General features: G+C 43.5%; 1 protein-coding gene across 5 annotated transcripts in view; it reads right to left on the bottom strand.

The window, feature by feature from the left end:
- The window catches only part of LOC149322344 (protein tweety homolog 2-like), a 98,298-nt gene that overhangs the window by 29,925 nt on the left and 53,637 nt on the right, over positions 1-14,736 (bottom strand). For 4 of the 5 annotated variants that reach the window (XM_089540068.1, XM_089540058.1, XM_089540097.1 and 1 more), the window contains 4 exons: positions 6,352-6,447; positions 5,239-5,311; positions 3,249-3,318; positions 1,064-1,119 (listed from right to left, as the gene is read on the bottom strand). In XM_089540068.1, the coding sequence (XP_089396194.1) occupies positions 1,064-1,119; positions 3,249-3,318; positions 5,239-5,311; positions 6,352-6,447 (295 nt within the window). The remainder of the gene's footprint in view (positions 1-1,063; positions 1,120-3,248; positions 3,319-5,238; positions 5,312-6,351; positions 6,448-14,736) is intronic. The other variant, XM_089540088.1, reaches the window with a different exon arrangement.

Raw genomic sequence — 14,736 nt, forward strand, 5'->3', positions numbered from 1 at the left:
TTTGCAAGGCTTGGTGAAAAGAACCGGCCAGCGGTTTGCTGTTTCTTTGTTGTTATATTATTAAAGTTACTTGCAGCAGTGACTGTGTGTGCCGTTAACTTATGGAGCCCATGGGACCACCTCCTCCTCCTCCAGAAGGGACCAGGGGCCCGGCGACAGTGCTGTTTTCCTTTCAGTTATTTTTGTTACAAACAGGCTGAATTTTTTGATAGTTTAATCGTATTTTTAAATTTCGTATGTTACGAATTTTTAGCCGTGTTTTTTTTAACTGTTGTAAGCCATCCTGAGTCCAAACCGGGAAAAGGGAAGGATAAGAACAACAACATACAAACAATCAGTACTGTCAGACAAATAGTTTTTTTTTCCTACAGTGACTTTACCAAAGATGGATAACGCTCACAAACTCCCCTCGTCACAATCTTCTAAAAAAACCAGACTAACTGCTGAACATTCATTACATATTTTCAACAGTATAAAATAAAATCATTATTTTAACTGTTAAATGTTAATGATACTCAGTTTTTCTCTAGCAATTAATGATTCGTGTTACTTGTAGTTTGGCAAGTATTTTTAGTACTTCAAAATAGTTTTAAATTTAACAATTAGGTCATTAATCAACTAAATTAATTGATGGATTAATATTTCTTTACTGATCTGACATTAACTTGTTAGGGGTGATGTTTCGAAACTTGGAAACAGAAACTTTGGCCCCATACAGACATGCCAAAATAAAGCTGCTTCGGGTCACTTTGGAGGTATGCTGTTTAAATGTTGCATGCGCCCTAAGAGTCCTGAAGCCGCACCAAAGCCACGATCTAGTCCTAAGGACTGAAGCACAGCTTTGGCGCAGCTTCCGGACTCTTAGGACGCATGCAACATTTAAACAGCATACCTCCAAAGTGACCCGAAGCAGCTTTATTTTGGCCTGTCTGTATAGGGCATATAATCCAATAGCAAGTTCCTAGCATGAAGTTATGAGCTCCCTTATCCCAATACAGGTGGACTGGAGACATCAGTTGAGAGCTCTCATTCTTAGTTTGCACCGACTTGGCCAAATACTCACCTGCTGGAAGGGATTGGTGAGACTTTGGGTGCAATACAGGTAGTACTGCACAATCTCTACAAAGCAAAGCACACAAGGAAGAGAGTCAAGGTGTTTGGCATCTACATGCACTGATGCAACATCACTTTAAAAAAATCTTAATCCAAAATGGCTTTCGTCACATTTGAATACCACATTTCCGTGGGTGAGGTGGCAAATACCAAAGTGTTCCCTTTGCAGAGCTGACTTTGACCAGGTTGTGGAAGAGGAAATGCTGGAAGAAAGGTCTAAGAGTTACATCAAGCTGCTGTCAAGTCCAGAAAGAGAGGGGAAGCAAGCCTAATATGCATTTTCCATTAGGCATGTCGCCAAGAATTTGGAGTAAAAATTGGCTTCACAAGAATTTTAATTTTCACAGATGGTGAAAAGCACACATTGTTCTTATCAATATGCTTGCCCCTTAATGTCAATGTTTATACTGGCTGCAGAGGTTAGGTGGCAATTGAAAGGGTTAATTCCCCTCCACAGTGTCCCTTAACCCATCCTTCATCCACTGATTCTTTCCTACAATTGCCTCCTTGCAATGTGTAATAACTGCTTTTAAAAAGAAAGGTACTGGAGAGTGTTGTCCAAGTCCATAGATTAAGAGACACAAAACCAGTGTGTTGTAGTGGTTTGAGTGTTGGTCTCCGACTCTGGAGACAAGGGTTTGAATACCTGCTCAGCCATGGGAATCCACTGGCAAGTCACATTTTCTCATCTCAGAGGAAGGCAAAGGCAAATCCCCTCTAAACTAATCTTGCCAAGAAAACCTTGTGATAGGTTCCCCTTAAGGTCACTGTAAGTCAGAAATGACTAGAATAGACACAAAAACAAAGAATGTTGAACTAACACTAACAGAACTGAATTTTCAGTGAAGCTTCCAACAGCTAGGGGTAAAACATGTCCTGTATCTTGTCCTATTATGTAATAGTACATCATTGCATCTCTTCTTACTTATTACTCTCATTCTTGCAACCAGAATGTTTGAAGCTTGACAAAACGCAGAAACAAAACCTCTGCTTGTATCTGTTGTCAAAGCTCAGTGTAGCTTTGAGCATATGCAAAACTGTCCAATTTGTATAATTTATTACTTGCAAATAACTTGTTTTTCTTCGTGAGAGTTTGGTCCAGACTACCCAATCCTTAATGACGAGATTGAGGTATTATGCTTTGGTAGAAAGGATGCTCTCATAGATTTATGCTACACCCAAGCAACAGCACAAATCTTATTAATGCACAACTGAGCATGATGTGAACTCTGTATTCTCATTTCATGTCCACTATATACAGCAATTAACAGCATCTGCACCTGTAAGTATTTGAGAAGCTACTCGCAGCTTTGAGAAGTGCTCTTCACTTCCATAGTTATCAACTATGGATAGAGAGAAAGAACACGTGTGTGTGTGTGAGAGAGAGAGAGAGAGAGAGAGAGAGAGAGAGAATGTGAGAGCTTGCTATGACAACAAGGGGCAGGGATTAACTGGGGAGGAGGGCTAACAAAACATCCTTCTTAACTAAGCTGAATATTCTTTAATCCAAATTCAAATGTGATACAAGCAAAGCAAAGACCTTGGACGCTCAGTACAAGGATATACATGCTCACCCCCAATCCAAGTTAATAGCTTACTGCTTGAGCTATATACAGTGTCCCGCGCCATGCACCGATGCATTTTACGCGGCTTCCAGCTTACGCAGAAGCCGCTTGGGAGAACAATAATGATATGTGTGCCTGCAACACACACACACCGCACTGCCACATGCACGCTCCCCATTATTTTCTATGGGGCTCGAGCATAGGCGGATTTTCTCTTACGCAGGGGGATCTGTAATGGATCCCCCGCATAAGGAGAGGGCCCACTGTATACTGTGACATTTCCCCCAAACCTAATGTTCTCCAGATGTTTGGGACTACCACTCCCAATATCTCTGACCATTTGCTATGTATGAAAGAATTGAAGGGACTTGAACACCCAAACATCTACAGGGCATCAGATTCGGGAAGGCTGCACTGCAGATTCCCCAGGGAAGTGTGAAGCCCATTAGTGCAGGGCTAGGGCTGAGCCCTATAAACTTCAATCAGTTTTAGGTCTCATCAGCTAATTGTCAGTACAGGCAAGACATGCCTGTATGACATCTCAACTAACATGAACACCAGTTTCCTTACCTGTACTGAGGTCATCTTTTGTCATGTTCACAATGAACTTATCAGGGGCCACACAGAAGTCACTGGTACCCTATGAGAATGAAATTTTTTTTAAAGGGAGCCATTGCAATTCCCAGATGTACTGAGGAGGTCACTAACCTAAGTAAAGCTTAAACATTGGGCCCTGCATGGTTGTCACCCAGGTTGGCAGGGGGGGGGGGCATTTGTCACGTGAATGTGAAATCTACACTGATAGACCATGCATTCAATTTTATGTTCAGAAGGCTTAATATAAAAGGTTAAATTAATTTAAATAATATTCTTCCATTTTCTGTCCTCAATTAACCATTTTTACATGGGTGAGTGTGTACAAAAGGCACTTTTAACACCTTACGTAAAAGCTACAAAAATCATCCATTTGCAGTAGGAATTGAACGCAGGGCAATAAGGAGGCTAAACAAACAGTGAAATACTTCCCATTCAACTCTATCTCTTTGAATCATCCAGCTAAAAAGAAAAATTGAACAGACTAGTTTGTAAACAGCGGGGGGGGGGGGGGGGGGGGACTGTTAGCGGTGGCCTCTGCCCAGTCCCCAGTTCTAACTGCAGTTGTGTGCTAGGGCTGCTTATGACTAAAACTTGTTGAAGTGGGCTGGCACATCCTACAGGGCTGACAGGGATAGGCAACATGGTGTCTCCTTATGCCAAAATTGCTGTCTGGGGCTGAGCAGTAAAGACAACCCCACAAAGGAAACTCAGAATTACTTTTCACATCTTTTATAAGTGGGCCTTTTGGACTCATAATCATGGTGGTAGAAGGAACCTCAGAATATGCTAAGCGCTGATCAGGCATCTATCTGAACACATGAGGGTTGTAAGTGGATAGAATCCTAGAGCTGGAAGGGGCCCACAGGTCACTGAGTCCAACTTCCTACTCAGTGTAGAGCAGGGATGGGCAACAGTGGAGGGTTTCCCCTGGATCTTAACAGCCTGCACTGCCCGTTTCTTCAAAATGGCAAGTTAACAGAAGCTATGGAATGTATTAAAATGAACAATTACACTCTTTTGCATTCTTCTGGGGGGGGGGGCGCAACTGTCAATTTTTAGGCTGGAAGGAAAGAAACTTTTTTTTCAGCAATGGAGGGTGCTCTGAGAGGTCTCTGGGGCCTGGAGAGGGGTGCTTGATAGCTGTATGAGGCCTATATATTACTCAGTTCCCATCCAGAAAACAGAGGGATGGGTGCGTGTCCCTTGTCCCCTCTCCCTGTGCCCACCTTTTCTTCCTGCCTCAGTCCCCCAACTCTTATCTGTTGAGCAAAGGGATCTGAACTACTGCTCTACTCTTGTTCATTTGAAGGTGAGTAGAATACTTAGCATTGATCAGAAGCCATTCTTTCTAAGGATCCCAAGCCACAGGGATCATCCTAGTGTAAAAATGAAGAGTGAAAAACCACTTCCCATCTCACTAAGGTCAGGGATGTGGAGGTGAGGCTGCCCTGTACAGCACTATCTCCTAAACCCACCCTAGCATTCATATTCAGGCAAATGCCTGAGAAGAACATCAGCAATAAAAGAATAAGAAAATCAGAGTATGAAGATTCCTCAATACACCAACTGCAGCAGGGATAGCAAGGGAACCAAAATCTTTCCTCTGTCTTTGCAGCATCCCCAAATCAACACAATGTTTGTACCTGCATTTTTGAAGAGGTCAGAATGGTCTCCATTGCTAGTGGGATATACAGGATTAGTCAGAAAGGGAGCACAAAAGATGCACATCAACTATCACCAAGTAGCAAGAGCAGCAGTAGCAGGGGAGGGGCAACCTCTGCTCTCCAGATGTTCTGGACTAGAAACGCCATAACCCCAACCAAAAAAGCCACTACCAGGGAAGCATAAATTCTGGTGGACGCTACATTGCTTACCCTCAAAGCTAGAGTTTATGCAATTAATGATACCTCAGCTTCACCATAAGGGAGAGAGAGAAAGCAAGTGGCTCAAACATTGTGCTTACCACTGCTGCTGAAACATCCACTGCAAAAGAAGCCCAGCTGAGAATGAGTGTGAAAAGCCCACAGCACAGGATCCTGTAGACAAAACCAAACAATAGGAGGACAGAAGTGAAGGCAATGAGACTGGGAACACAGAACCCCAGCACCACAGGTACAAAGCACGCCAATAGGCTTCAAAGGCAGTTTTACAGTACTTACTGCCCCTTGCTTCCCTCCTTTTAACAACCCTACAAAGCAGGTTGCTGTTACACCCATTTCATAGATGCAAAGAGGTAAGACAGAGAGGAGAAGGGTTACCACTGGGAAACATTCACAGTGAGTCCACAGATGAAATCAGAACTGAACTCTGCTGCCTGGTTCCAAGCACAATTAAATGGGTTGCATATGCTTATCAGGACATACAAAATAAGCTGGGCCCTACCAAGATCATATCTTCAAGATCATACCTTCTTGGCATATTCTTGGTTCAGAGCACCCCTACACTGGAAAATATGATGACGGAACAGCTGACACAACATAACATTTGTGCACACAAAATCTTGTGACAAAAAAGCAAGCAGTCCTCCTTGGCAAACAATAATTCCAACTCTCTTATCTTAATCTATCGTTCTCCATTTAGTTTTATTAGGTAGTCTCTCTTGGCTAATAAGGCTAAGAGGAGGAGGGAAACTGCCCACCATCCCATGCCACAGATAAAAGGGAGTCTGGGGAGTGCTCCATAACATGAATCTGGGAAACTTCCTAGTGCCCTTTTCACCCTTGACCAAGATCCCATTAATTAAGGGCTTTTCATCAAGGGGAAACAATCTGGCCACATCAATGTTGAGATGAGCCTCACTTCCTGGGCCTCTGCATGTTCTGAGTCTTCTTAGGAAAGAGAAAATGTCCTACCAGTACCATACTGACCACAACAATTGCAAGGGTTTCTTGATAAGAATCTTATCCTCTGGTGTAGCAAAACAGGAATAAAGCAAGTTCCCAGGCACAGGACTTTGCCACCTCATGTTTTGGGTTGTGGAGTGGCACCCTATTAGCCTCTGGAGATTGTCTGGCAGCACATGAGTGCATGTGTATTGATCATCTTTCCCCTCTATCCCCATGCAATGTTTACTTACATAATAAGCAGACATTTGGAGTGCTTAGCTAGGCCCAGACAGGCAATAAGGCAGATCACCAGGTTGAGGATGAACAGCAAGAGGTAGGAAAGCCATCTGTACAGAGAGAAGACTGGTAAGAGAAGCCTGCAGAAATTCAAGCAACAGACAGGGAAATAACCTAGCAAGGCTACCAATATGGAGTTTCAGAGACTGCAGTCCCTCAAAACCACTGAATTAGCACCAGCACCACTGCAGCATTATGAAAAAGACTGAAATTTAGGAAGCACAGCTAAATCTAGGAACTAAAAGGGGGAGAAATTATTCAAGGCCATTTATTTCATTTTTATGCTGCCTTTCTCCCAGAAAGGAATCCGAGGCAGCTCACAAATATAAAAACTTTACAATAAAAATTTAAAAACCTAAAAGCATAGATGTAAAAACAGTATTAAATTTCATACATTTAAAAAAATTCAAAAGGTTGAAGCCACACTTCAGAACAATAGTCAGAGAGAACTTGGTCTGATCAGAAATTGGAGATGGCAAGAATTAAACTTGGGCTAGCTGCATGCAATACAGGTGCTCTGCTACTTATATTTGAATACCATGTTTTCTGGTTCTAAATAAGCAGGGAGGCAGGAGATCCAGTTATGTAACACTGAAGAAAATAATTGTGTGTATGTTCATAGCCACTCCATACAGTTCAGATTATCAGTTCTCTACCCTTCCTTTACCACTGGATCTATGTAGTCACTTATTGATGCGCTTCCATATTGCAGTGGAACAGTGTCTTCTAAAACACCATTATTTATCCTTTCTAGTCCAAATAAGCAGTCATATAAGCAATTAGTGAATGGTATATGTGGATGGAGAGAAGGGATATGCTCATCAGTATCAAAAACTTAACTGGACAGCTGTTAGATTCCATAATTCAGAACATGCTGTTCTTTGGAGATTTTTAAAAAGAGGCTGGATGGCCATCTGCATGGCAGGGGGTTGGACTGGATGGCTCTTGTCTATTCCAACTCTATGATTCTAAGGATGGTCTTTGCCAGCCCAGCATTTTCCAGATGTTTGGTACCCCATGACCTTTGTAGATGTGCACTCCAATGCATCTGGAAAGCCTCCAGCTGGGGAGGGCTATTAGAAACTACACACACACCAATAACACAATGTAACACTGAGAGCAATGATGACAACCAACATATCCTATGGATTCTTTTTAAAACATGCACCTAATTAATTGAATATAATTAATTTAAAAAGTCAAATCCCACTTCTCCTAACTTTTAAAACAACAAGTTAGTTTCCCCATTCCTAACTAACATTCCAAGCTCTGTCTGGAATTAAGTTTTACTGAACACAGTGGGGCTTACTCCCAAGTAAAAAATCATGTCCATTTTGTAGGTGAAAACATAACTGATATTTTTAGCACCAGCACATTTTTCTGGCATGCCACTAGAGGAGGTGGCAATTACACAAGTTGGTGGTACTTTTCTTCATGAAGTAATCTTTCATAAATTCTTACTGTAATGCTTCTTTATATGTATATACATCGATGTTATATAGATGCTCATTGGAGCATGTACATGTTTAGCTTGAAGACAAGCCAATTGTACACCAGAAAACTACGACATTATTTTTAGGTCACAAGAAAAACATTGTCTTTGCTATATCTAAAAGTCACATGTGAAGTTGTCCTTGGAAATTATTTAAAATAAGGTGCCAACATCCTTGTCTGATTTGCAGCCTTATGAAGGCTTCTGGAAAACTCCAAAGCATGTCCTCTGTTTTGAGCCTTTATTTGAGCTTATCATGATAAAGGTATTGCTTGACCACAGATTCTGAATAATACTGTCTGCACTCTTGTCTATCAAGATTCCTTTTCTTAGGTTGAAACCTTTGAATACTGTTCCATAATCTCAAGAGGAGAAAGAGTGTGGGCAACTGCAACAGAAGCAGGGACCAATTTTTACTCCATTACTGAACTACTGTTGTTGTGAGCCTTCAAGTCATTTCTGGTTTGTAGTAATCTTAAGGTGACCCGATCACAGGGTTTTCTTGGCAAAATGTGTTCAGAGGAGGTCTGCCTTTGCCTTCCTCTGAGGCTGAGAGAATGCAATTTGCCCATGGTTACATGGGGGTTTCCATGGCTGAGCAGGGATTCTAACCCTGGTCTCCAGAGCTGTAGTCCAATGTTCAAACCACTACATCACACTAGCTCCTATACTGAGCCATACCACCCAGTATTCAGCCAATTTTTGTCTGAAAATGGAAATGGCTTCTTGTTTGCATTTTTGGGGGTCAGGTAGACCAGTATTTTCATGCTGAGGGTATGTAGAAGGTGTTTTCTCATATATATTTTTTCTGCTGAAAAAATCACCTGAAATTTTAATCAACTTATTATTTTTGGAGGGTGAACTATTGGAAAAGTCTAGGATCTAAATTAAAGTTGCTTGGACTAAATCTTCTCTACTGCTATTTTAGTGGAACTCTAGGATTAAATTAATCATCTAAGGCCTCATTCCCACTTACTGAAAGATGTGAATCCCGATCCGGCTTTGCTCTGCTATGCCAAATTGATTCCAAAAGGTCCCTCGTCCACATATGAATGGGGACCTTTTGGAATTGCTGTTTTTTGGCACGGACCTTTGTCTCCACCTGTTCCCCGGCCTGGCCTTGGCCCCTCCCCTGGCCTCAGCGCTCCCTCCCCTCGACCCACCCATGGCCCCTTCCGCGCTTGCCTTGGCTCCTTCCCCTGCTGAGTCTGAGGCTGAGAAAGTGTGACTTGCCCAAGGGACGTGGATGGCTCAGAGGAGAAGGAGGTGCCCTAGAAGGCAGAGATGGCATCTGCCACTGGCTCTCCCAGTCCCTCCCCCACCTGAATCATCACCTAACGGAGAGGAGGAGGAGGATGGAGGCAAGGCAGGGCAGAGGGAGCACGGACACCAGGGAATGGAGCAGGGGAGAGGGGGAAGAAGATGGGGGGAGACTGGTTTTTTTTAAAAAAACTAATCACAAAATTGCTAGAATGGCTTAGCAGCTACTTGTTTCTACAAGTAGTTGCTTTGTCAATCTATCGCTTTTGCGCTTAGTTTTTTTTTTTTTTTTTAAAAAGACCCCAAAAGGTGGTACTGGGTGTGTGTGTGACATGTCTGGAGATGGATGACACCCCCCTGCTATTTGTCCCTCCCCTTTTAAAAAATCAATTCTGATCTGGCATTCCCACTGTTAGGAATTGTGTTAGAATCTATTTTTGCCAAAAGAACCACCAAAAACCGGCTACCAAAATACCCTAGGCTTTTGGCATTTGCCCCATGTTTTTCCACTGGAATCGATCCAATGAGGATGGGGATCGATTTCCAGTATAAAGTAGGGGCACATACATCAAATCAGGATTCGAGGCTTTTCCCAGTGGGAACGACCCCATAAAGCATTGGAACAGTACCTCTACTAGATCAACCCAAGGACCTAGCCCAACACATCTCTCAAGCAGTGGCCAGCCTTTGCAAATCTGGTGCCTTCCAGACATTTTGTACTGCCACTCTCATCAGCCCCAGCAAGCATGTAATTCAGCATGATGGGAGTAAATAGACAAAAACAGCTTGAGAATACTTTGTTAGGAGAGACTGTAGGGTAGGGTAGGAAAGGAGGGCACTAGAAGGATGTGAAAGCAACAAGCCTTATGAGACAAATCAAGCAAAGTAATTTCAGATAAATTTTCTATATTATTCTAGCTATACTTTCTTTTTCTCACCTCTATCAGCTTTGCAGAACACAGGAACTTAGAGAAACTTAGCATTTTCTAGTCCACATGTCTGCAAACCTATGCTTGAATGCATACCTGGGCATGAAGACTCAGAAACTGAGGAGAGAAGGAAGGTTGGGCTAAAACACTCAACCAACATGGCTTTAGTCCCCTGCCCAGCAGAATCCCACCTGTTTCCAGAGAGGACCATATACACCAAATAAATTAACTCTGTTCCCTGATGGGGAATATCACCCAATCACTGTAAACAAAATATACACATATGGCTTTGAAAAGTACAACTAGCTTAGGCTTCCCATATCCCGCCTGGGGGCGGGACTTTCCCGATTTGGGGCGGGTCCGCACGGTCCCGCCCCAGTTTGGCCCCGCCCCCGGGACTCTCCCCCCCCCCCCAGCGAGTCCTGCAGGTTTGGCTGGGGCTTGGAGGACGGCTATCTTCCAAGCCCCAGCCATGCCCAGGGGGCTCCTCCGCGATCGCGGAGTCCTCCAGGCTTGGCTGGGGCTTGGAGGACGGCTGCCTTCCAAGCCCTAGCCATGCCTTGGGGGCTCCTCCGCGATCACGGAGTCCTCCAGGCTTGGCTGGGGCTTGGAGGACGGCTGAAGCCAAGCCCCAAACCTCTGCCTGGCTGCCTCCGTCTCTGGGGGGGGGGGGGGGAATCCCGGGGGTGGGGGCAAAACGGCGACGGAGGCAGCCAGGCAGGGGTTTGGGGCTTGGCTTCAGCGAGGCCCCATTCCCTTGCCTGGCTTCCTCCGTTGGCGACCGAGGCAGCCAGGCAGGGGAAAGAGCCTTTCCTCTTTCTCCTCCTCCTCTTCTTCTGCCTCCTTTTCTTCCCTTCTTCCTCCTCCTCTTCTTCTTCTTTCTCCTCCTCTTCCTCCCCTTCTTCTTCATCTTTTTCCTCCTCCTCTTCTTCCTCTCCTCCTCCTCCTCCTCCTCCCCTTCTTCCTCTTCCTTCTTCCTCCTTTTCCTCCTCTTCTTCATCTTCTCCTCCTCCTCCTCTTCCTCCCCTTCTTCCTCCTTTTCCTCCTCTTCTTCATCTTCTTTCTCCTCCTCTTCTTCTCCATCTCTTCTTCCCCTTCTTCCTCCTCCTCCCCTTCTTCCTCCTCCTCTTCTTCTTCTCCTCTTCCTCCTCCTCTGCCTTTTCCACTCTTCCTCCTCTTCAATGCCCAAATATGCTGTTTGGAATGGGGGGGGGGGGAGGTTAGCCAGAAAGGGAAGTACATTTCTGCCATCTGTCTAGGAACAATGCCAAAATGTCCTCCATTTTGATCATGCCTAAGAAACATGCATTTATATTAACCTTTTTTTTAAAAAAATCATCAATTTTTTGCGTGTCCTCCATTTTTTATAAAAAATGTGTCCTACATTTGAAAATTTTATCCTACTTTTGTCCTACATTTGTCCCAGTTTGGAGGTCCAGAATTATGGCAACCCTAAACTAGCTAGATCCAGTTGATTTATCTGGCTTCCTCATTCATAGTGCTCTTTCCTCTGAAGGCATATATCCAGGAATAGACTGCAACTTGCATAGAGCTGTGTGTGTACAGCTGCACATGAGAGACTCTATTTGGTAGCATCATCAACCTCTGCTGCTACCCCTCCTCTTCTAGGATATTTCTTCTTCTCTCCCTGGGTTCACTGGCAAAAGAGAGGCTTTGGATCCCACTTCCCACCCTGCAGATACTGCTGCTTTCATCACAGCCAGTGGCTTTCTGCTTCATTAACACTACAGAGGAGAGGATGAGGAAAAGATCAGTGGTTTCTTCCTGTTTCCATCACTGCCTGGAGTCAGAGAGGACATTCCTTTGTTATGGCCAAGAGCTGAGTACAAGTGGTCCACCCCATCCCCACTACTGTTTGTTTTTTGTTTGTTTGTTTGGCTAAATTTAGAAAGAAGATAACAAGATCACCAGCAGGAAGAGGTGCTCTAGTCTTATTTCTGGCCTCCACCAATGCATTCTTTTCACACTTGCAGTTTACTACTGGCAGATTCCTCAATGCTTAGAAAAAAGGGCCACACAATATACATAGTGGAAGACCAAGTTATTCAGTCTTCCTCTTCCAACTCCATCCCATCCTCCATGGTGAAACAGTGTACATTGAAGGGAGTGTATGAATGTTATAGAGCCAGATGCATTAATCAGACTGACTGAGACACTCACAGGCTGTACAATTATGAGAAGAGGCTAATAGCTTGTTGGTAGTGGCATGTTTTGTGTTTGATATTGGCATCTCCAGTTAACAAGGAACAGAGAGCAGGTGAGGAGAAAGCGTTGCTGTCTGCCTGAGAATCTAGAGAGCGCCTGACTCACGTTACTTGGTTTCTGCTTTCATTTATCATCTTTTATGTGGTAGGGTCAAATGCTAGCAACACAGTCTTACACATGCTTTCATATCCTCACAATCCAGCTATATTTTGATATCAAATTGCTGGAAGGACAGCATGGGATGCAGAGGCTGCAATGACTTCTGAAGCACTGGAAAAGTGTGAATACAACACTTAAACCCCACACATGTGGAAGGCTACAACAAAGGGAAAGTGGCTTGAGAGAAAGGATGGACCCAGCCCATGCTCTGAATTTCTTACAGAAATCGAACATCAAAAGATGAATTCTGGCAACTAGACCAAACAAGACTGAAATACCCTTTCATCCCCTAATGTATTCCTAAAAACCCTTCCTGTCTGCTTGTTTTTGGGATATTCCAGGGGTGTTGTGAAATCAATGAAGCCACTATCAGTCAAATTAGCCCTTTTCATCCTTTTGGATATCAAAACAAGCCACCACTTCAGAGGCTGTTTTAAATATATAAATATGCTCAGGAAAACCTAGCTTCTTTGCTAAATTCAACCCATGGTAGCTGTTTCCCTCAGACTCTCTTTCTGAACGTCTCCCATTGCTCCTAGACTCTCGGTTTGAGTCCTGCTTTCCATGGACCATTCCTCAGGACAGGTAGACATTACCACTCAATCCAATCCTAGACTACTTTTATGCCTGGAGTCTTCATTAGCTAGTTCCAGTATAGTTGGTGCTTTGATCCTGGTGTTGCCCCACTCTCACAAAACCAAGCCAAATTTCCCCAACTTATTAAAGATAAACTGCTACTAGTGTAGAGGCACGTGCATCTTTGTGGGTAACACACTCTTCAGGCAATATTTGCCAGGGAGGTATGTGCAGAGTTTACTGGGACCAGAGTTACCCAATTCCTGTATGCATTCTTCAAACATTTAAAATAAGAAAGACTGCCATTACTGCATTAATTTGAAAGCAAATGGCTAATAAAAAATTCTAATGGCTAATACAGAATCCACCCTCAGCCTGGAAACCCACTGGATGACCTTGGTCGAGTCACACACTTTCAGTCTTAGAGGAAGGCAAAGGCAAACCTTCTCTGAACAAATCTTGGCAAGAAAACACCATATTGGTTTGGTTTAGGGTCACTGTAAGTCAGAAACGACTTGAAGGCACACAACAACAAAGGATTATTAAAAGCAGCTATCTAGGATTCCTACTTGTGTAAACTAGCAACAAGAATTCAATAGTAGTTTGGATTCTTCATCTTATGGGCTCAGCAATTTTCAGTTGAACATCTTTTTTCCAAGAAAGGCTCGTAACAGATGGCTGCTTGGTGTGAATGGAAAACAAGTCATTCTAGATGCCCAAACTCAAGCCAGCTCTGTGTTGATTTCTGGACACAAATGGACAGAAGGCATCTGTACAAGCTAAAATTTCCCCTTGTGTTTAGACTACCTTCAGCACACAAGAGATATGCTAGAAAGGCATATGTAGTCCCAGGAATAGACAGATGGCTGTTTTAAGAAATCTAATAACACAGAAGGTAGGTTCTCATCACTCACCTATTCACTCTTTTATAAATATAGGAAACTCTCCCCAGCTTCCAAATGAACATCTTTCTCCCTTATGTTAAGCCATGTCTCTTTTTGTTCTTTTGGCCAAGTCAGAAGACTAATCAAGTCTTGTTCAGCACATTCTAAAAGGCTGCTAAGCCAATGGGGCTGTGGAGTACTGTCTGTATTGACAGTTTCCATTTCTTTCAACATGCAGTTATTCAAGCTGTAATCAATGACCCTTGATTGGGCAGCCCCTTAACTGCTTGTACCCCCCTTTACTGGCCTGAAAAACCCATACAACCACCACAAAAATATGTCAAGTTCCACCAAGTACTCCCATGCAGAAGGGATACAAGGCTTGCAAGGTGCCATCTCCCCCATCCCCACCTTATCCTTACATTTGAGAGTTGTGTTTGGTTTTTAATCATCATCATCATCATCATCATCATCATCATCATCATCATCATCATTTATACTGGTTTAGACCACCTGCTCTTATATCTAAATGCAGCAGAGGTTCCCACCACCACCACAAAGTGCCACAGACTCTCCTATTCAAAGCTGTTTACTGGCATGGTTGCCCAGTACATACATAAGGTACCGTCTGCTACTCAAAATGCCAGCTCATTTTCATGAGCAGAATTCAAGTACTGCCTGTGACTGTGATGGGGGGCAGGCGTGCTGATAGGAAGACCTATTCTAAAGCACTTTCCTTTTAAAGAGTGTCTCTGAACACTGAAAATACATGTACAAACACATTTACTTCAGCTTTGACAAAACCCTGGGAGA

Source organism: Sceloporus occidentalis, unplaced genomic scaffold (genome assembly GCF_023333645.1).
Source record: "Sceloporus occidentalis isolate IW3139 unplaced genomic scaffold, rSceOcc1.0.p SCAF_1, whole genome shotgun sequence".
Taxonomy (NCBI): Eukaryota; Metazoa; Chordata; class Lepidosauria; order Squamata; family Phrynosomatidae; genus Sceloporus; species Sceloporus occidentalis.